Source organism: Phasianus colchicus, chromosome Z, assembly GCF_987193195.1.
Source record: "Phasianus colchicus chromosome Z, bPhaCol1.hap1.1, whole genome shotgun sequence".
Lineage (NCBI taxonomy): Eukaryota > Metazoa > Chordata > Aves > Galliformes > Phasianidae > Phasianus > Phasianus colchicus.
The window spans coordinates 83,001,207-83,023,710 of NC_143476.1; the positions used below are offsets into that span (position 1 = coordinate 83,001,207).

General features: G+C 47.8%; 1 protein-coding gene across 8 annotated transcripts in view; it reads right to left on the minus strand.

Annotated features, from left to right (window-relative positions):
- The window catches only part of RUSC2 (RUN and SH3 domain containing 2), a 53,409-nt gene extending 31,587 nt beyond the window's left edge, over positions 1 to 21,822 (minus strand). For 2 of the 8 annotated variants that reach the window (XM_090130747.1, XM_090130745.1), the window contains exons 1-2: positions 16,065 to 16,432; positions 1,496 to 1,601 (exon numbers count right to left, since the gene is read on the minus strand). In XM_090130747.1, coding sequence (XP_089986873.1) covers positions 1,496 to 1,601; positions 16,065 to 16,153 — 195 coding nt within the window. In that variant the 5' untranslated portion in view covers positions 16,154 to 16,432. Of the gene's footprint in view, positions 1 to 1,495; positions 1,602 to 1,945; positions 2,062 to 13,570; positions 13,915 to 16,064; positions 16,434 to 21,757 lie in introns of those variants that run through there. The other 6 variants (XM_031609175.2, XM_090130753.1, XM_090130750.1 and 3 more) reach the window with 6 other exon arrangements.
- Between the last annotated feature and the right edge of the window lie 682 nt (positions 21,823 to 22,504).

Genomic DNA, 22,504 nt, shown 5'->3' on the forward strand with positions numbered 1-22,504 from the left:
TCCTTCCCTGTGACCTCTACCGCTGGTTTCTGACCCTCAATTCTCTATTCTTCTAGCTCTGCAATGTTCCCCACATCTGCCTCTTCTGCTTCAAGATTCCTTTATAGCTATGCCAGATTCTCACCACTTCATGATCTCTATCATCCTGTGGCTCTTAACATGCCTAAAGATGCTTTATCTGAACTATCTTCAACTTATTTCAGTGCTCAGCTGCCCCTAGGCAGCTGCCAAGCTGGCACACTGCAGAAGCGTTTTGTGAAGAGGTTGGACATGCCAAGCTTGCTCATTAGCAGCACCAGGAGGTACGGCTCCATTAAGATCACATTCCTCTGATACCTCCAACTGCAACTACACATTCTGAGCATTTTCCATAGCCCCGCTGTTTGTTTGCTTATTTACTTAACATTGCTATGCTCCCATGTATACATTTGGCTACAGTCATATCAATGCATCACAGATATCTAAATCCCACTGTTTTATATTTTTCCTTTATTGTTATCTCTGTCATTCTCATCACTGCCTTTCTGATACACATCCTTCTCTTTGTTCAAGCTCTTTTCCTTTTGCATTTGCGGCAGCAGTTTGATGGAAGGATTTGTGCAGGGGATGGGGGAGGGAAGAAGAAGGAAAGCAGGGAGGAGGGAAAAGAAGGATTTGGTTATAACAGGAGCATGTAATTAAGCTCTGGTAACTGGTACGCAGCCTGGACCACTCATCTCAGTAATTAAAAATAGTAATTCCTCCATTATGAGATAACCTTTCTCATCTAATCTACAGAAAGAGGCAGGGAGAAAGCATTCATTTACATAGTCAGCACTGACACACCCTTGGTGACACAAAGGACTCCAGTCTGCATAGATCCCAGTGCATCATTTTGCACAGCAACAAAGCTTTACCTGCCACACTATTTTATCCTAATGGCCTATGCTTTTTGAGGCATTACTAGTGTTAAAAAAATAAAAATAGAAACGATAAAAGCCAAAAGCCATAATGACAACAGCCCTTCCTCTGCCATGTCCTTTGTTTGTCTTTTCATGGAAGCGCTGTCTGTCAAAACAGCTTTTGAGCGGCACAGCAGCATCACCACTGGGGACGGACAGAGAGTGTGACAGCTCGTGGGATCACAACAATCCGTGTGGGCTCGGCTGTCATGGCAGACACAATGGAGAGCTGTGCGACTGCACCAAGAGAGCTCTGTCAAGGCAAAACACAGCTCGCCTCTGCTCAACCAGACATGACAATCGTTATTTCCTAGCCACAATGGACAAACACTCATTCTGCACAGCAGTACCAGCCTCTTCACTCCCTTGCATCAATTATAATCACAACAGCCCCAAAGCAGTTTCTGAGCAGACAAAGCAGTCATAAAATCTTTAAGCTTCACTGGGAAGCTGCCAGTCCCTTCCAAAACAAACCGGCCGTTTTTGCAGGACAGTGAACGGCCTGAAATCCAACAGTAGGGCAAACACCCACCCCACTCATTTCTCCATCTCACCTTTCTGCAGATCCTCTGCTGCCTGTCTCCGCTCCCTGCACATGCTCTGCTCAGGCAATGCTGAACACACTGATTCCAGCAGGCTCTGTGCTCTCTCACCAGGATGCTGTGGGAAACACAGAAGCAATTTTTTTTATTCACAGCTGCATCCCTGGCAATGCAGAGGGTCTGCGCAATCACATCTCCAATGCTTCTGCTGCTGCTGCTGTGACGTTGCTGCGTGTGAAGGAGCAAGCATGCCCACAGCAGAGCCGCTCCAGCTTGCAATCGGTCCCTGCGGGACCTCAGACAAGGCAGGAGATGGGAGGGAGCAAAAAAGGAGAGGAAGGGAGAGAACAAATCAGACTGGAAGATGGAGGATTGATTTTTACAGGAATCGGGAAATCAGGAAGGTAGCATGAAGAGAAGCATAAAGATGAATAACTACACCATAGGATAGAGCTGCAGCACCTCATTCTGTGATGAGCTTGGGTTTCAGATGTTGCAACTGTTTGATTTCGTCTGGTGTTGTAAAGGAAAGCAAAGGGCACTGGAGTGCTGTGTTCCTACCGTTGATAATGGCAGACAGAGCCCTTGGAGAAAAAACACTCATCTGCAAAGTAATGCAGAGCAGGAGGAGGCTGGGAGGAAACAGAATAATCAGGAAAACAACAAGAAGCTTCTTGAAGCTTCTTTTACATTTCTGTAGTGATTTATCCTAAAGAGATTCATCAACAGCATCTATACAGTGCCTCCAAAACACAGCCAGCCTGAGCGTGAGACGCAGCCACAAGCATGTCAGTCAGTGTCGAACTGCACACAGTGACAGGGATTCTGCAGTTCACCTGTCAAGGAGAATCTCAAACAAAGACCCAAGCAAAGCTTGTGATTACGGTGCTGGCCATAACCTGGGCCAAACCCGTGCACATGTATGAAACAATCCACAGCAGATCCTCCCTCCTGAAACAAAGGATTGCCACCTGCAAAAAGCCAGGCTTTTCTGTTATCCTAGGAACACATAGGGGGATTTTTTTTCTTTTCATCCTGAGCTCTCTCCTTCCTCAGTACAGTAATTTGTGCTTTTTTCCTTTTTTCTTTGTTTGTTGTGTGTTTTGTTTTATATTTGTCTCAGTCTGGGCACAACCACCTGGTCCACAGCTATGTTTACGGCTGTCCCAAGGTTGGTGTTTGCAGCACTGGAGTGGTTCCCTGAGACAGCCATCCTGCAGGGACAACACCCCACTGCATCCATTTACCCCTGCCCAGAGGGCTGCTGCCATCACTGCTCCCAGAAATACCGTGCTGTGCTCAGCAGAGCTCAGAACCAAGGACTCATGGAGCAAGAAGCTCCACTGCTGCAAGCCAAAACCCAGCTCTGAAATTGAGGCTTCCGGGGGCACTGGGCTTAAATCAGAGAAGAGGTAAAAACATCACATGGATACACAGGGCAGAGAAAGAAAGAATCATCACATGGCTGAGTATTTTTGCTCTACACCATGACACACTCAAAGGAACAACCAAATAAATAAGCAAGGCAGCACAACACTTTGCAAAAGCTTCTCAGTCTGGAGAGGCACACAAGAAAGCTATGCCGGAAAGGCCTGTTTAGAACTATTACTGGAAGCAGCCGTCTGTTGATCTTGGGTCCCAGACCAGAACCCTTTAAAACAGCTGTTTAGGTAACATTTAAGCTAGATCTCTGACTGAAAGCCCAGTGCCTATCCTTACCAAGATGGTGCAAAGGCTGGGGGCCAGCTCCAGCCCTACGGGTGCTACCCCCACAACAGCCCGTGAGGCCGCAGCACCTCAGCTGGACCCTCCTTGAGGCCTGGGGCTGCTGCCCCAAGCGAGGCACCTCATCACGCTACCCAGCCCACTCTCAGCCCTCACACTGCCACCTGAGCCTCTTCAAGCAACAGCAATGAGCCCAAGGGATGATGCAGGGCACAGGGACAGACCGCAGGCTAGCAAAACATGGGGGGAGGAGGCAGCCAGGCAGCCGCCCAGCCTGAAGCAGAACAAGGCACGCTTGTTACCCAGGAGACTCGTTCCCACAGCAGAGAGGAGAATGGAAACTATGTCGGTGCCCTCTCAGCCCTCCGCAGGCCTTGCCAGCACTGAGGGAGGAGGCACAAGCTGCTGCCTCCCTGTCCCCACCATTGCGTTAACTGCTTCACTGACACGAACCAGACCCACACCTTGGGGCAGGTGGAGTGTGGGGCTGTTCTGCAGCAGATGAAGGGCTTCTTTGGAAAAAACGCTTTTCAGCGCATCTGCACCCCAAAGCTGACATGCACGTCATCCTCCCTGGTGCGTTACTCAGCCTTCCGCAGGCTCACACGGCCTGCACTGCCGTGATGAAGGGCCCTTTGGTGCATCTCCCTGCCTGGACCTGCTCCTCTCAGCCACTGACAGGCTGTCCTGCAGCTTCGTAGACAGCAAGAGAGCACAGGCACTAACGAGGAAGAAGAAAGCTTTTTCTGTGGGATTGTCTTCTACAAGATGACTGCTCTCTGATCACAGAGATGAGTCAGTGTGGGAAGGGAAGCGTGGCTGGCGCTGGGAATGGGGACAATGCAGGCTGGCGGCTGTGCTCCTCGGGGAGGAGAGGGGAGGAAGATGGCGGGGCAGGACATGCCTGTCCCCTCTGTAACCTGGCTCCCTTCTGCCTGGCCTGTGAGCCTGGAGACGCCCCAGCATCATGCTGTATAGCTTGGTGGTAAAAAGCTTCCTAATTCTATCTTGTCAGGATTACTTTCATCTGTCTTTAGGTGCTCTGTTGGCACTGGCTGCTAAGGCTGGCTGAAACCTTCCCACTTTCACTGCAATTATACAGCAAAATCAACACAAAGAGCCCAAGCTTCCCACCAATGTGCTGCAAATCTGCTCTGATCAGTGAAGTGGAAACAGCCCAGACCCACAGCCCAGCTGGCCACCTGGGCTGCAGCTGTGATACCACACGCCGGTTGGGAAAAAGGTTTTCATCACACCAGGCATTGTGCACAACCTGCCCACCCTTGCCACAGACCAACAGCCCCAGGGCCACAGCAGCACATGGGTATAATCCAGCACAAGGAGCTGCCTGCCTCCTTTTGCTAAAGGATGGTTGTTGGCTCTACCCTTCTTGCACCAGTGTCTGTGCCTAGCTATCTGTGGGTGATGCAGTGAGGACAGGCCTAGGACACATCTTTTGGATCATTATAGCTCTGCTTATAGCACAGACACAGAACGGACAGATACTACCACACCTTTCCAGTTGGTGGACAATTCAGGAGTAGACTTTCTACCTTGCTCAGTGATTGCTCAAGGCAGAAATCTGAGTCCCCAAGTCAAAGCAACCCCATCCACCACAGGCTGTCTCAGGGATGCTGGTCACAGCAAAGCCAGTAGTGTACTCCTGCTCAGTGGGAGCAAAAAGGACCGGGATACAAAGGATAATAGGAAAGAAGGAGGTGCTGCAAAATTTATAAATGTTCTCAACAAGAAAAATAAAACCACACCATTCCCTATGCCTGCAAGCCCTGGCTTTCAAGGTCAATTGACATCCCTCACGAATACACAGAGATCAATACTGGCTAATCATTACCAATCTGTACTTGACAACTTTTCTATTTGCTGGGAGATGAGAACAAACATAGGAGTTCTCAAATTAGAGGTCAAAACTTCAACCAGATTGAGGAACACACATGGTAGTGTTGTGCTAGTGCCTGCCCGTAGTCCCCACATTCTCCCCAGAGGGTCATCTATTGATTCCCACTAAGCCTGCCTTTGGAGCATGTCCAAGGACAGACATAAGAGCCTGCGAGGCCATGCAGGTTGCAGACACTTTTCTAACAGCAGGCTTCATCAGGAACCCTATGGTCATCCTACCCCAACAAGCCCTGCCTATGGCCCAGAACAGCAGTACTAGTTTCTTTAGGGCTTAGCAAACTCAGGCAAACCAGAACGTGGCTCGGAATAAGAAAGTTGCTGTTGGTTTTTACTCTCAGAAATAGACATTTCTTGTTACTAACCATATTCTAACAGAATTAATTCCCAACTTCATTCCTCTGATGTTTAAGAATCTTCTCTGAATTTACAGCTTATCTTTATCCATGCATAGCTCATCCCTATTCATTCCTGTTCCAAAAATGGTCTTTAATGTCACTATTTATCCAGTCTGTGTTTAAAGTTACATCATCTGAGTTCTTTAATCACTCAGCACGAGGCAGGCTCTCCATCTCTTTGATCATACCAGTAACCCTTCTCTGGACATGACCTATTTTGAATACATCCTTCAGAGAGTGACTAGAAATGCAGACAATCTTCCAAGCCAGCCATCACCATGCCTTAAACCCCTCAGATTCCCCAGTTGCTGCTACAAATATTTTATCCAATATGTCACAATAGATAACATTTATCTTTTTACTGATACTCTCAGTTACCCTCCACATTACTGACAGGCCCTGAGTTTTCCTTTGCCTTCCTTATTTTCCCTAGGGAGCTCCCAGACAAAGCTGAACTTTTTGCTTATTTCTCATGCACACATTCATCTAATTTGAACTATCCAGTTCTAACCTGTATTATTCCTTAAGGACTTCAAAGTCTTTTCTGCTGAATAACCCTAAACTGCCTTTGAATTGATGATCCTTCTTGGCTTTTTGTCTTTAGGAAACATCAGCAATATTACTTTCCAGAGCCCAGAACATTATCTCATGTAATAAAAGGCTGCATTCTACCAGCAACTTCCCTTCAGACCAGCAGATCCTCATTCAACATTCTTGTTAATCTCCCTTTAGCCTGTGTGCTGCTCCTTACCCTCCTTACCTCTCAGCAAATGGAATTATGGATAGGAAAATTCCACACAGATTCAGCAGGAGGCATGACAAGCACTTGAGAGATGCGTTTCAGGTAACCTAACTGACAAAATACAGCAGAATTATCAAATCCTACTCTCTCCCCCACCTCGCCCCTTTTCCCTCCCCTCCCCCCCCCCCCCCAAAAAAAAAAAAAAAAAAAAGAAAGAAGATATCCTGTCTCCTTGCCTAGCTGACAACCTCTTTTGGTAAATAAATACTGGGCTAAGGTGGATCGTGCATCCAAATTACTACAGCAATTTTCATCTTTTTTGTATTAAGGTCAAACCTTCATATTGCTAGTGGCTGATGCTTTACTGCCCAGTCACAGAGGCATTGCAAGCTCCATAAAAAGTCACAACTACCAGACAGGGCTAGTTCTGGCATGGCTCCCACAGGGTTGGGCTGAGTTCCACATAACTCAACAATACTGAGATGGCTACGGAAATCCAAACCCAGCCCACAATCAGCTTGTCTGTCTCCAGTCCCTTCCAGGCCAAAAATCCAGGACATTCATACTGTTCTTCCAGGAAATGGCTGCTATCAACATCTTACACAAAGGACTCTGGAGCAAGAGGGAAGTACAAATCTCTCCGAAAGCTCTAGGAAGAAGAATTGATTCAAGAACGCCAGTATCAGCCCTGATACACAGCAATCTCCATGCAGGAGCACAAAGAAATAGGTGAACATTTTTAGACGGAGGAAAATCAGGACAGAAACAGTAGAGCAGCTCCTGAATTGTTGTCTGAAGTCTCAGCTTCAATCTGATAAACAAAGCTCATAAAGCTGTACTGTAAACCTTGGATTAAAGCAAAGCCTGGATGTAACTGATGCAGGCTGGAGATTTCAAAGCGTCTGAAGCAGGAGCTGAGCTGTAACAGCAACCCTCTTTCTTCAAGCACTCACTCAAATTCCCATACTGAGTGGGAATATGAACTCTGACCAATGAAAGCATTGACAAAAGGAACTAGAAAGAGTATTATTACAAAAGCATATATACCTTCATATCTGGCTTGTTCTGAGCAGCCCATGGGAGCCACAGATATGAAGGTGTTAATGAATTGACTTCTGTAAGAATCAATTTTCAAAAACAAGAACGATTGTCTCTACAGTAAAATGTACCTTATGAATTTTAACTAGTACATTTTCAATGTAACCTAATACTTTCCCACTGCCATGAGGGATCTTAAAAGTCTTAAGCTGCCATACTACATCATATGTCGAAGCTGGTGAATTTGGTAGCCACACTTCTGCTGCATACACTGGTCTGTATTCTGACATCAAATTAATATGGCATTATTTCCAACTGTGCAGCTGAGGAGTCACAAGGCTGAGCTGAATCTGTGCAGCCCTAAGATGGTTCACTATCTACATACTAAGCACAACCAGCATCGGCTGTGTACACAGAGGGCATTGCTGGAGAAAGGTGACTGCTTCTGGTTCCTGTGATGTAAACTGAAGTGACATTCTCTTCCCTCCACAGGGGATGACTCCAAGTGAGGGTGACTGTACTGCAAACAAGTCAGCTCAGAGACTATAAATGGGTGGGACGTAGCATGGCAAGCAGGAAAGGAGAAAAACAACCCTGTTGGATGCAGGAAGAGGCCACATCCAAGAATGGAAAAAGCCTCTTTTAGTACTGAGTCATAAATATTCCAGTTTTCCAAGGCAACAGCTAGCACAAAGAATGCTCTCGGCTTCACACAGAAAACCCACACTCACCTCCCTCTGCGCATGCCTAGGCGCTTCTCTGCTACTGCTGCTGAGAGCTACAGCAAAAGACCCAGTCAGAGCTGCCAGCTCAACACAAAGCTTGCCGTCAGATCTCCCCTTTCTCAAACCTTCCCACCCTTACCACAGAAACCGGCAAACACAGAACTACTGGCTGATTTATTACAGATGTATGATACTAATTATGGTTGATTATACTGCTTTTTTTCCAAAGTTTGTACATTCGCCACCCAAACCGAAGCAGCAGTGCTGTGCTGCAGTGTTACCTGCCCCAGATTGCTATGTTTTAGCAGCAAGCAAAGAAATCTCTAGATAACTGCTGGCTTTTGCCAGCAGTTCTGATTACAAGAGACCATGGAAGGTACATTCAAAGGCCATTCACCAGTACTTTGAAATCTTGTTAAGGGGAGAGGGAACAGAACTGCGAACAGAGAGCTACTGAAAACGTATGCTAAAAAGCCTACATATTGCAGGCTTGCAGCTAAATCCTGCAGACCTCCATCTACCTCTTGTGCATCATACCCACTGGATCTGAAACAGAGTGTATGTCTTTTCATCTGTACCATCTCTGGTACCAATACTGTTAGCTGAAGGGTAAGGTCAACACATAAACAGCAAATTAACATAAATTATAACCATTACCATGACACCTCACACAGCACAGCCTGCACATCCTCACCCATAATCATCATGCATGACCAGCTCATTAAGAAGGGATTTGTGGTTACCATAGATCACAGGCTGAACTTGAGTAATAGTGGCATTTTGCTTTGAAGTAGACAAACAGTATGTAGGGCTGTATGAATACATGACATATGCAAGGCATGGAGTAATCCTTCCTCTCTACCCTACACTGGTATGTGCCCCAGCTCTGTATCAATCTGGCAAAGATATGGACAAACTATAGAAGATGCAAAGACAGCAGCAGAATGAATAAAAGAAGTAAAATGCAAAGCAAGCAGTTAAGCCATCTGTAGAAAACTATGGGGTACAAGAAGGCAGTTCTGAAATACATAAAAGGCTGCTGCCAAGAAGAAGTTAATAAGCCATTCTCCACATCCCAGGGCAACAAGAATAGGGGCTGCCTGTGGGGCAGCCAGGGAGGTTTAGGTCAAACAGCAAGCGTGACAGATAAAACATTTATTATTTTACAAAAAACAAGCAAACAAACAAAAAAACCCAACCCAGAACACCACAGCAGTCAGAAGATAAGCATGGTTTTCTTATTACAATGCATGGTGCTGTATGTCTCAGAAGCTCTTTGCTTTACTTATTTAAAGGCATACATTCCTGTTAGCTTTTGCAGGCACTTAGTGTGACAAATTGGAAATAATTTATTTTCCTGGGTTCTCTGACAAAGAAATGTCCATCTTAGGACCTTGGCCAATCCAGTGTGCCATGACATCAGGATACACCGAAGAAGAGAAAAGATTGGGCTGAAAGGATATGAGGTGCAGCAATAATATTGCAATCACTGGGAGTTTCTAGGGAGATGAAACAAAGAAACGTGAGGAATGGCATTGCCTGAGTCAACTATGCCATGTTAGGGAGATGGATCTCCACAGCATCTAGAGGACTTATTCTTGTATGATTTCTGTTTGACTCAGAGAAGCAGGAAGCCTCTAATGCAGGATTAAAAGCCTAGATCAGTTTACTCAGGCAGAATCCCTGGAGAAACAGAAATATACTTCTGGAAAGATGCAGCAACTCCATAAGTGAAGATGGACCATATAAAAGCATCCCATGCCGGCAGATCCAGTAGCTAATCCACTGGCTGAATTAGCTTTTCTCATGAACTTGTTGTTCTGTTAAAGATGACCCATGACCAGAGCTGATAACTCTCCTCACTTTCTCTTTGGTGATCATGACCTCTTCCCATCTAAGAGAGCAGGCTGCACCGGACAGTCACCAAGCTGTACCACAGATCTCCATGTCAGGTCAGCCCAACACTAAAAAACCCTGTGGTTTTGTGTGCTTACAGGTATATGCTAAATCAGGAGGAAGAGTCCAATCTGCAGCACTTGGCTGCAGTGTGGCCAACTGTGCGACGTCTTCCTCCTCCACAAACTCATTTTACCCATCACGTAGAGCCAAAACTGGGAAGAAGCTTTCCACACACTGCACAAAAATTCCACTCAGAATGGAAAGAGACCCACAGCAAAGGAAATGCTGGAGTGGTAAAAGAGACTTGTATATGGGGGGAAATCCTGATATGTTCTTTAAAATAGAAAGCAAAGGTTGGTGGAGGCAAGGCCTAGGCACACGCACCGCCCGTGACCTGGCACCAAGTGACAAAGCAGGTCACAGGAGACTCCTGAGAAACACATCAAGATTAGGCTGCTTTGGACAGACTGAAATGGGTTTCACCCCTAAAGTGAGACAGACTAAACAGGCAGGGCACAATGCTCTGTGATGTTCTCTGTGGATAAATCTCAGCACTTCAGAAACTGTTGGAAGCTATGGACTGAGGCTCTGGCACAGACAGCAGAGAGGTGCTTAAAGATGGCAAACAAGGTCATGTGTCTCCATGCATCCCAGAGGCATTCCAGCTATGAGAACAAGAGCATACAGGAGTGGAAAGAGACGTGAAAGAGCCCCCAGGAACTTCATCACAGAGCCTTGACCCAGGCCTAATAATAAACATCAGTGACGATGATTCAGAGACTTCATATGTTGGCCGGACATGGCAGAGGAGCAAGAAGTCCCTGATGAAGGACTGGCTACCCAGAAAGGTTATTTTCCCTCACAATACCTGAAAAAACAGAAATATGCTTTTAATCTCTGTGATGTATCCAGACAAATTCAGAATTTCAAAAGCCTGTAGTTTCAGTATACACTTAAGAAAATAGTCAACAAGAGGCTTTCAACACAGAGTAAAGAAAAGAGAAGCCCAACTAAATGGCCAGAAAAGGAAGATGGCAAGTGAGAGCTGCAGAAGGTAGATAGTACAGTCAAAACCAGAACATGAACATCTGCTGTACTCTCACCAGTTATGAGTGCAATGGAAAACTCCCAACCACCATGTTCCAACATTGTTCCCCATTCCTGGGAACATCTGCCAGCGCTAGCATTTCCATATCAGAGGAGGTGAAGCATGGAGGGCCCAGGAGCAACGATCTTTTCAGCAGTTTTTGCACACCCACTGCTTTCATAGCAATTTTCCATATTAGCTTAATATAAACCAAGCCCCTCAGAAAGGAAAGTACTTAGAGACTACAGAGTGTCTGACCATTCCCCTACAAAGACAAAACTAGCACAGATGCATTTGGACATGCAGCAGTGGAGGTCAAGGAGCTTTCCACAGGGATTGATGCTGTAGTTCTGAACCCCAGTATCTGAAACAGAAGCACAGTCACTCCTGTCCATGACACTGCTGCCTCCAACTCAGAGCCAATAGGTAAGTCCAAGTGCTGTCCTAAGCTTGTAGCCAGGAGACAACTCAGCTCTTTTCCTTTTTCTGTATGCAGAGCTCCACACATTAAGCCACATAACAGCAATGATGGCTGCAGTCCCACAGAGGATAACTTCTCCTACCTCTCATATTAGAGCAGAAGAATAAACATGATCTCTGTCTTCTGATGGTGCTTCACTGAGCACAAGACGCTTAAAGAAGCATTCGTAAGTGAGCTCTGGGATCCATATACAGTGGCACAGTGGGGTTTGCCACTCTGTTTTCTGCCTGAAAACAGCAGAGGCCAATGCTCCAGCAGCATGAGAGCAGGAGAATTACACACCTACTATAGGATCTGACCAGCAACAGGCCTGAGGACAACAAACTACAGCTTCCAGCTCCTCAGCAGGAATGTGCAGACTATGCTGGCTGCCCAAGGAGTGTGTATCCCACTCTGCAGTCCCAGTATCCCAGCAGTCTGCAGTGGGATTTTTATATATAGCCACCAACCACATCATTAAAAGATACATTTGTGATTATATGGATAGCAAGGATGTCTGGAACAGTAGGCATTAATCCATCATAGATACTATTAAATCTGTACATTTTCCATAACCAACTCAGGATAAACCTAACTCTAGGGCCAGCATCTCCACACATGTCCTTGCTACAGCAGAAGGCTTTTTGGAGGGCATCAGATCTGTCCAGTGGCGGGGAGCTGGCAGCAGGGGAAGCCCTCCTGGCATCTTGCATACCTCTGTTAGGGCAGAGATAATGGTCAGAATGTGCAGAGAAAGCTCAGGAGCAAATAACCTAATTAGAAGTGAAAGTCCCACATCTTCTTGGTGACCAGCAGATCTGCTGATGGTCAGGGTCTTCTGTGGTTAGCAAGGCAGAAAGCACTGGAAGGCCCTCTGCACCCCATCCTGCAGCCCCCAGTCAGGAGCCCCCAGCGCTGTGCCTGAACTGACGCCAGCATTTGGGCAGGGCTCAGCGTTATTTTTAACATTTGTTCACATAACTCTTTGGATGAATCCTGGGAAGAGCTTGTCCCCAAAATAGTACGCTGTGGGCACTATTTATACACCACTGGCAGCAGAGTGGGGTGTGCTGAGGAGGACCCTCTTCCTTCTTCAATGCTCAGGCACTGCAGATGATAGGGGCCATAAAACAGGATTTGTTGTTCGGGTCTGTTCTCAGAAGGAAAGCACTGTCTGCAGAGGCCTGAGAACTTTGTCTGTCCTATCTAGGAGACTCTCCCCAAGACGGTATAGAAGCCCAGGTACAAGGGCTGTGGGGAAGATGAATGACTTGTGCAGATACGGGTAGACACACATCAGCTGCCTTGAAGATAAAAAAAGCGAACAGCTGTACTCAGATACAGCAGGGACAGAAGAAAATGCTGCCCTCTCATTTTTTTCTGTCCTGGGCTCCTGCAGGGAAACAGTTTTTTGGTGAGCTACTGTACTACTTCCAATGAAGTAGTACAGTGGTAGACATTAAATGCCAGCAAGGATGGCCGGGGAGAGGGCACCAGACCAACAAGCTGACTGTCCTCCACCACATGGACAACAACAGGCTCAAGCGCTACCACAGCAAAACAGCTTGTCCTGAGGGGCTGAAGGAAGAAAAAGATAAAAGACAGCCTTTTGAGACTATTCAGAATTATCTTCCCTGCATCTATTTTCTAGGGTAAGGATGCCGTCTCTCACACCACTTCAATGCCTACTGAACTTTCTTGATTTTTGCCTTCTGTGATTTCCTTCTCCTCCCCCTTTGTACAAAGACATATCCTGATTGCCCTCTACTTTCAAAGCAACCCTGCTGTCACTTAGAGAAAGCAGTGACACCATATGACCTGCAGAAAATGCACAGGAGCAGAGAAGAGAAATGAGCTCTGATACTCCAGAGCACCAAGGCTGGAGGAGAAGGAAGCCAGCGCTGATTTCCTAGTATATAGGGTAAAATAAAATAGATACATGCATTTCCTTTCCATGTAGCAGCGTACTACATGTTCATCATAGCCACCGAACAGAGAATAAAACCAGACAGGTGCTATGAATTGAAGCACACCCTACAGATGGGGCAGGACTGGTCACACCACTTTTAGCACAACAAACAGAAGGGATGAGCTCCTACCTTGACAGATACAATCTCTTCAGATTGTGGGCTCAGAGCACAGCAGCTGGGAGTCAGGCAAAGCAGCAACTGCATGAGAGCAGCAGGAGGAATACAGCACGAAGAGCCGGTGATAACCTGGAGCAAACCAGGAAATCAGCGAGCGGCTGTGAGGTCTCTGCAGGCAGCTCTCCTGTTGCTGTAGGATATCGGGGCACAAGGATACGGTGCTTCTTCCAGACAGGAGCTGGCTTGGGGGTTCCTTGGGGACAGCAGTACCAGGCTGCTCACCAAGTGCGTGGGCAGGAGAGACGAGCAAGGGCTGTGGGCTGCTGGCAATTCAAGGGCCAGATTGCTAATGAAAGCCCCAGTGTAAATACAGATGCACTCTGAAGGGGACTATGGCAGAAATGCAGCTCATGTTACAGAGAGCCATTTAGAGCAAGCTCAGAAAGAAGGCACTGTGATGGGACTGCGCTCCTGCAGCTGGGTGGTTGGGCAGCTGCTGGCCGTGGAGCAAAGCAACCCTTGGCAAGGGGACCCCACCTCCATGCTCCACAGCAGCTCCTTCAATGCCAGGCAGCTTGGATCTAAGCAATTTTCCACCCACATAAGACACACCAGTCCCACATCTTCTCTGGTGTATAGAGTTTCAGCAACCATCATTGTTGGGAAGGAAAGCATTGCTCCATCCTTATGTAGGACCAACAGACCACTCTCAGTGCCCACTCCACATGCACACAGACTCTGTAGTCTGTGGGGTTTGTCATCTTCCTTCAGTCCTCCACCTCTGGCATCTCCTGCTATCATTCTTTCCCTCCCATCTCCGGATATCAACTGGATCACAACTTGGATTTACACCAAGTAAGGAAGAGAGGGCTATAGCAGTTTGTTCAGCAAAGAAGCACTGTGTCAAAGGGTTTGAGAGCTTTGCCCATACAGCCGCAACCAGCAGTAGAGAGACTGAGCACATTTTGGACATTGCCCATTAAACTAGCATTGAAAAAATCTCATTGAGAGGTTCAGAAGCTGTTACGGGATATATATGACAGCAGGCATGGCCTATTTTCAGTATGCCTGGTGCCAGACAGACATACAGCTCATGTAAGTGACCTGGGAGAGCACTGACAAAGAACAGGGAGTTCATGGTAGCAAACGACATCTATTCTGTAGACACTCCTAGCATCTGCTGGTCCCATTTCCTCAGGCTGCAGTGAGGAAGGTGAAAGTGCTCTGTGCTTTTTCCCTCCACTGAGCAGAAATTCTCCGTCACCTCACAGCTGAGTTCAGGATGAGCTCTCCTAGACTTTGGGTATCCTTTGGGTACAAAGGGAAAAAACTTCCCAATGTAACAACAGTAAAATATGATGCCAGGTGCCAGTCCTCAGATCTGTCTGGGACAAAATCTGTTCAGAACTTAAGTCTCCAAAGCCCTATTCATCAGTATAGGCTCCATCATGTTGGGTTGCTTTTATTTTATATGTCTGCATATTGACTGACTGGTTCACTATGAAGCAAGAAAATACAGAAGTCATATCTTCAACCAAGCTGCTTCTGCAGCCCAGCGGACCTCAGTCAGGGGATGGCTAACACCAGATGATCCCAAACAGCTTTAACACTACTCACAGCCATCCAGGCTCAAATAAGGCAGCTGAGAGCATTCAGATCATGGCTGCAGTAAGGCTTAGCACATCTGCAGGAACTGCAATCCTCCCATGGCGCAAGAGAGAGCCCTACAGCATCCCAAACCTATTGCAAGCACTAAATTTGGATGAGGAATCCTAACTGCAGCTCTCCCCTGTGCTTTCTGACCACACTTGGAGAGATGCAAGAAAGTGGTACCAACGGAAGATGTAGTCTAGGAATCTGTACAGTCTGGCCTTGTCTTGCTTTAGAAGCACCACTCAACTTAGAATAATTGAATCATCAAGGTTGAAAAAGATCTCTAAATTCATGCAGTCCAACCATCTACCTACCACCACCGTTTCCCCACTAAACCATGTCCCTTAGTACAACATCTGAATGTTTCTTGAACACCTCTAGGGATGGTGACTCCTTGGGCAGCTCGTTCCAGCACCTGACCACTCTTTCGCAGAAGTATTTCCCAACATCCAGTCTGAATCTCCCCTGACATAACTTGAGGCCATTCCCTCTAGTCCTATTGCAAATTGCCTGGGAGAAGAGGCTGACCCCCACCTCACCACAACCTCCATTCTGGTGGTAGTGGAGAGCAATGAAGTCTCCCCTGAGCCTCCTCTTCTCCAGACTGAACAATCCTAGTTCCCTCAGCTGCTCCCCAAAAGACTGTGCTCCAGACCCCTCACCAGCTTTACTGTCCTTCTAAAAAATTTGCCCAACCTGCTACTCACACTCACTGGAGAATCTCAGCCAATACAAGAGAGGACAGGTAGCATCGACATCACCTCCCTAAGTTAGGTTTGAATATCCTCCAGCAGCCCAGCACCCAGCCTTGCCTCAGTTTCCCCACTTGTGAAACAAGCATCACAACGCTCACCAATTTTTTGAAGCTCTGATGAAGTTCAGGTCCTTAAGAGATGCTGACAGTCTGGAAATAGTAATGAGCATTCTGCATTTTCCACCCATAAAGCAGAGATCCTTGTGTCTTCCCCAGGCACACTGCTTTCTGTTTCACCCTTTCCAAGGCAGGTATGCTGCAAAGATGGTGATCCCTACCAGCCCCCAACGCAGGAGCTGGTGTCCCTCTCCCAGCTGTGCCCAGGCCATCTGCCAGGCAGGAATGCAGTGCATCAGCTGAGGGTTGCAGGAGAGCTGTCAAGACAGCGGAAGGGCTGGGGCTGCACCATGCTGGAATTCCAGCAACGCACAAACACCCGTCCATCCGCACCAGGAACGACTCCTCCCTGCCCCGGACAGGGGCTGAATCACTGGAAATACCAAAACAATGATGAGGTCACGTTCCCTGAGCAGGGAGCCAGAGCCAGATTTAGATGCATGGAGAAGCATGCTAAAAAGGGACTCGATGTACAGGCTGGAGGCTCTGGCAGACAGGCACCCGAGGCATTTGTCTCGTTTAAAAACAGCTTGCCAAGAGGCTTTTTCTTTCTTTCTTTCTTTCTTTTTCTCTCTGCAGAGAGCAGGGAACTGGGCAGTGCTACAGGGACTTTAAATTCTTTATTTGTCCAGCTCAAAGAGGCACAAAACACTGGAGCTCATGAGCGTATAAACTGGTGTTCAGTGCAATATAGGAATGACACAGACGTTACACTATGACTCAGTTCCAACCCAGATGGTCTCAAAACGTCTGTCTTGCTGAAATACCAGAATCAGGTTTCCACAGTTAAGAATCTACCTGCAACAACCTGAATGGCAGACAAAAATCACATGGCATTACTGTCTGGTTGCTTTCGCTACAGCCTCAGCCAGCTCCAGGAATACCCATTGATTTGACAAGTGGTGTGAGCAGCAAATAACAGTGACTCCTGCTACAGCTCCTAACAGGAGCATCTAAGGCAATCTACGATCAGCAAATAGACTTTTCCAGGCAGTGCAGATCCAGCTCTTCCCAGTTCTCAGCGGAGAGAAACTGCAGATGTTTACTGCTTAGACTGGAGGAAATTATAACAGAGAACCTGTAAAGGATGGAGGAATTCACAGTGCAAGCCTAAAATTTGCCCTTCTGCACAGCTAGATATTTGGTTGGATAACTCAAACACCCGCACTTGCATGATGAAGAGTCTTGAAACATCCAGATTTTGTTCCACTGGGACACGAAATATAGAATCATAGAAGGACATAAATCAGCTCCTTATCAGGAGCCAAGGGGAGCAGAGGTAGGAGCAGATACCTGGCACTGCACATCTCACCCTGCTGGCTGCATGCTGGCTGCAACAGCTGCAGCTGTGCCTGGCACTCTATGCTGCTGTGCCTGCACCATTCTCTTCCTACTGCAAGCGCTTTCAGATCTGCTTTAAAAAAAAAAATAAGAGAATGTGTGGCGTGAGGTCCCTCCTAGGGGAGGAGGAAGGGAGGGAGGAAACCAAGGCAGCTGCAGTGTGATGGCGTGCTACATCCCCCTGCTGAGACATAGCTCCTTGTGGAGAAACGCTGCTTTGCATACATCAGCTTGGCTGGGCTGAGACAGTGTTATCAAATCTATCCAAGCCCCTTCCATGGGAAAAGCACTGCTGTGCTGCAGCGCAAATGGGGACCCACACAAAGACTGCCTGTGTTACCGTGCTCCCTTCCAGCCAAAGCCACCAGGAATTCCACCAGCACCACAGCTAGAAAACTCTTCATACATTCACATCATTTGCTTGTGCCTTCTCTCAGGGACAGAAAGGACACAGACAGGCACTGCCCTTCCTCTGATAAAGCATCTGAATTAGCAGACAAGTTGACAGCATCCAAAGGCAGTGTTCAACAAAAGACTTCATAGCCTGGCCCAGTCAAATACAAATGTCAGCAGGACATTTCTCCACAGCTAAAAGCTTGGCTATACTCCACTGAGGACTCCATAGGAAGCACAGAGTCTTCACAAGACTTCAGAAAATACCAATATGGGGCATAACAGATGTCACTTGTGGAAACCAATGCTACCAGTCCGGGCACACACATACAAAAATGAGAAGGCTGGGGAGAAACTGTGGGCTTAGGTGAGCAGCTATCACAAGTAGAACCCCACCAGGCTTCATGTTCCAGAACAGAGCTACAGTAATCTGTCCTCAGGAAACACCCTTGTACACATGTTCTTTGGCAAAGAGCAGGGAATTAAGTGTTCAGCAGAAGGCAGGCTGCATGAGGCAGATGTTCGGCCTCCCTCAACATCTGGGTGGGACAGAGTGAGCAGAACTTTCCCCCAAAGCTCTCCAAGCCAAGCTGGCAAAGCAGCATGACCTGGTGCCTGGCCCAGCTTCAGCAGAGCTAACCACGGGGAACATCATCAGGCAGCTGCAGCTATGCACGATAACTTCATTTCACTGAGCTCAGAGCTACCCGTGCCACACAGCAGCTTGGAGTGATAAAAGGGTGAAAGAAGCACTCATATAAAATATTTCCATCCCAGCAGAGAGATAAAAGGGAGGTTTTAACGAGCTATAACCCCTATGAACAGCCTTGAATGTTACATTTTGTAGCACACTTAAAATCAGAGCAGACGTACTGCACATTGCGCGCCGCCCAGCCAACTGCTCCACTAGCCCACTCAATATGCAGCATGACCACGCTGCTGCTGCAGAGAAAACGTAGGAAGCCAGGCACCCTGCACAGCAAACACCGTCAGACAGCATCTGCTGCCACAGCAAAAACTGAACCAGAAGCAGAACTGCGGGCAAAATATTGGGCAACTGCAGACGAAGCTTACACCTTTTGAATATTCAGTTCTCCCTTATGCACAGCTTAGAGGTTTCTGAGGCAGCCAGCAGGTAAGGAAGCTGCTGAAGCAGCTTTAGGTGTTGCCCTAGGCCCAAAGAATGCAAACCCACTGCCCATGAAAGGTCACCAAATGGGACCTTGCCTGGCAGCCTTTCTGCAGCATGTGAACTAGGAGACGTGGGCTGATGGAAGACAGTGCTGTTCTCAAGCTGACGGAAGATTTCAGTCTAAAATTCAGGGCAGCTCCTGACTCCCAGCATGATCTTGCTCTGCATTTTTCTGGTTGCAGCTCCTGCTGATCCTCAGTATGAGGATGCAGAAAGGGGCAACAAGCCCAGGATCCCCAGCCAAAGTCTCAAATTTAGGGGAGGGAAATAGGGTTGTCTGTGATGTACAAAAGCCAGGCGCCTCCTGTTAACTCACAGAGCACCCACTAAAAGGCCACAGTAGGAAGGCATGTTTTCCTAATTCAGAGGAAGCCTGGCCTTGCTCTGATTTTCCTAAACGTCTCATGACACTGGGAGGGCGGAGGAAGAGGCTGGATCCGTTTACAGCCTGGCTGAAGGCTCAGTGCTGTGAGAGCAGCTGGACAGGGACACAGAGGTTATAAGAGGCACTGCCCTTCCTGCTTAGAGCCACAGGAGAGAGGATGCTCCTTCCCAGCACCAGGTGGAGAAAAACATCCTCTGCTTTAGAGCGAATTATAATAAGTAGGGCAGCAGCAGGCTAGCTTTGGAAAAACTGAGCTGCAGCTGAGCTTTAGCTAAGTGCAGCAGTTCTCTGATGGAGCCTGATCAGAAAAGCTCTGTGCCTTTCTTCTGAGCCCTGGACCACCTCCACTCATTCAGAAACACAGTCCTGACTACTGAAATAAGGGTAGAGGTGGTTCCAGGCAGGAGGCTGAGGCCAGGAACTCGTCTTCATAAGAAGGAATGGCAGCTCTCCAGCATGCTTACAGAAGCTGGAAGGAAAGGAGATGCAGTAAGAAGCCCCTGACAGCCCTTGAAGAGAAAACTTGCCCCCAAGGACAAGAAAAACACCATTTTAAAGCTCACACAGACTGACACTGTGATGACTTCAGCACCCTCCCACGTCATCAGGCATGAGGCGGTGAGAGAAGAAATATTTATTTAGCTCATACCTCAGCTTCACACAGACATTAAGGAACTTTGGGTGCTGGGTACTCCAGGGGAGTTGGTGCACAGAAATGTAACATTATAGGGATCAAAGCAGCCAGTCCTGCATACCAGAAGGCTGCCCCAAATGGCAATTTCTTTACTGCTGTGCCCCAGGCAAGGGCTCCCCACACAGGCACCAGCATGGACTGTAGAAAATTTTCTTCCCATTGAAATAAACAACACATTTACAAAGACAGAATAGGAAGATTTGTATCTATTCAGAAAGTCTGCATTGACAGAAAGGCACATTTTCAGGCTTCATTCGCCCAAAGATCTGAGGTATTAGTTTGCCAGGCTGACAGCTGGGCTGCAAGGACAGAGCTGGGCAACTGCATATTCAAAACAACGTTTGGAATAAGGGATTGCAGAGATGATGCAGCCCTAAGAAAAGCAAATGCCACCTAGAGAAGGCAGTGAACCATCTGCACTATAATACAGGCAGTGGTGACAGGAGCATCACACAAAAGAAAAAAAAATCTGTTCATCCACAATTAAAAATGATAAACTCAAATGAACAGGTGCATAAAGAGCCTGGGGGAAACAGAAAACCTATCAAACAAGAAGAAACTTAAGAGCCTGGCTTGTTTAGCCTAGCCAAATGTAGGCAGAGAGCGGATAGGATTGCTCTCTAAATATATCACAGGAGACAAACAAAACTGCTGAAGCAAAAGGATAATGCTGGCACAACAACAAGAGAATAAATGTGCTGTGAACACATTTAGGGGGAAAAAAAATAAAAAGTCAGTCATCACAAGAGGAAGCCTTCCAGATGGCACAGCAGGATTTTAGGATGAAATTTTACCAGTGGTCTGAAGGGGCTACAGGATGCAGTATCTCTGCTCTAAGGTATCCAAACGGTCACCTATGTGCCTGTCCTTGTTCCCAGCTGGGAATTATCACGGGTCACAATGCACAGGGCTCCTATCTTGCACAGACCTTGCTGAGAGTGTCATCTGTTAGAGAACCTAAGGCCAGCACGTGGTGCTCCAGCAGCCTCCTGTGCCACAGGAGCTGCTTATGATTAATGACTGCCAGCCTACAGGTCACTGGAAGAGCCTCGTGTGGCTGCACATGGATGAGGTGACAGCCACCAGGCACGTGCAGGGAGTTACATAAAACACTCCCAGGTGCCTCTGCCCTAACACAACCAAACTGCTGGCACAGAGGCTGTTTTTCCCATTTTCAATAGTTAGCATCAAAGCCTTATCATTCCTGACCCCAAAACTGCTGTGCCAGGGATGGGCCAGGAAGTATGGAGGTGTTATAACAGAACCCACCTTTCAGACCACTGTATTATGGAATAGTGTAATGGTAATAATAATAATAATAATGATAAAAAGCCAGGGAATATTTTTCTATGTATCTATCAAACAGAAAAGCTCCGTAGCAGGCTGAATGCCCATCTCTTTCAGAAAGCACGCTGCACGACACCGCGCCCGACCCCGAGCAGAGCACTGTCCGTTCCCGAGACACAGCCCATCATTCCCGCAGGGCTTCCCCCTATTTACCACCAGCGCTTTTCGCACATTCCTCCACGCCTGTACCGCAGCGAGGAATTGCAACACCCTCCAGCAGGCGCTGGCGAGAAGGTCGGTAGTTTCTACGGGCACCGACACACACGTGGAGCATCCCCACCGCCCCGCTCTCCCCCTGCCGCCCACCGCCCCTCCTCACTTACCGAACCGGCGCCGCTGTGTACAGCCGGGCGCCGAGGCGGAGCCTCACCGCTGTCCTCCACACGGCCCGCCCCACCCGCCCGGCCCGCCCCCGGCACCGCGGTCCTCCCCCGGGCAGCTCCGGCGGCGGTGGATCGCCGTGGGGAGAGGAGGTGGGCGAACCTCTGACAGGAGCGGCTGAGTCGAACGGACCCGGTTACACGTGTGGTGAGAGCATCCTTAGAGGTGGTCGAGGAAACTGAAGAGTTGCAGCTCCGTTACAACCACCTCCTGCAGGGCTTTTCCTAGCACTGTGCCGCTCAGCTGCAGCTTGCTTTCTTTCCTGGTAGTTTCCCATGCCCAGATGTCGCTTCCATGTAACTAGCAATAGGATTAGAGGAAGTGGCCTTAATGCTGTGCCAGGGGAGGTTCAAGTTGAACATTAGGAAGGATTTCTTCTCCAGAAGAGTGCTCAGGTGCTGGAACAGACTGTCCAGGGAGGTGGTGGAGTCACCATCCGTGGAGGCGTTCAAGAAATGTTTAGATGTTGCACTAAGGGACATGGTTTAGTGGGGAAATACTGATGGCAGGTGAATGGTTGGGCTGGATGATTTTGGAGGTCTTTTCCAAAGATTCTGTGATTCTGTCATTACTCAGCTCTGATGAGGCCTCACCTCGAGTGCTGTGTTAAGTTTTGGGCCCCTCACTACAAGGAAGGCATTGAGATGCTAGAGCATGTTCATAGACAGGCAGCAAAGCTGGGAAGGGTC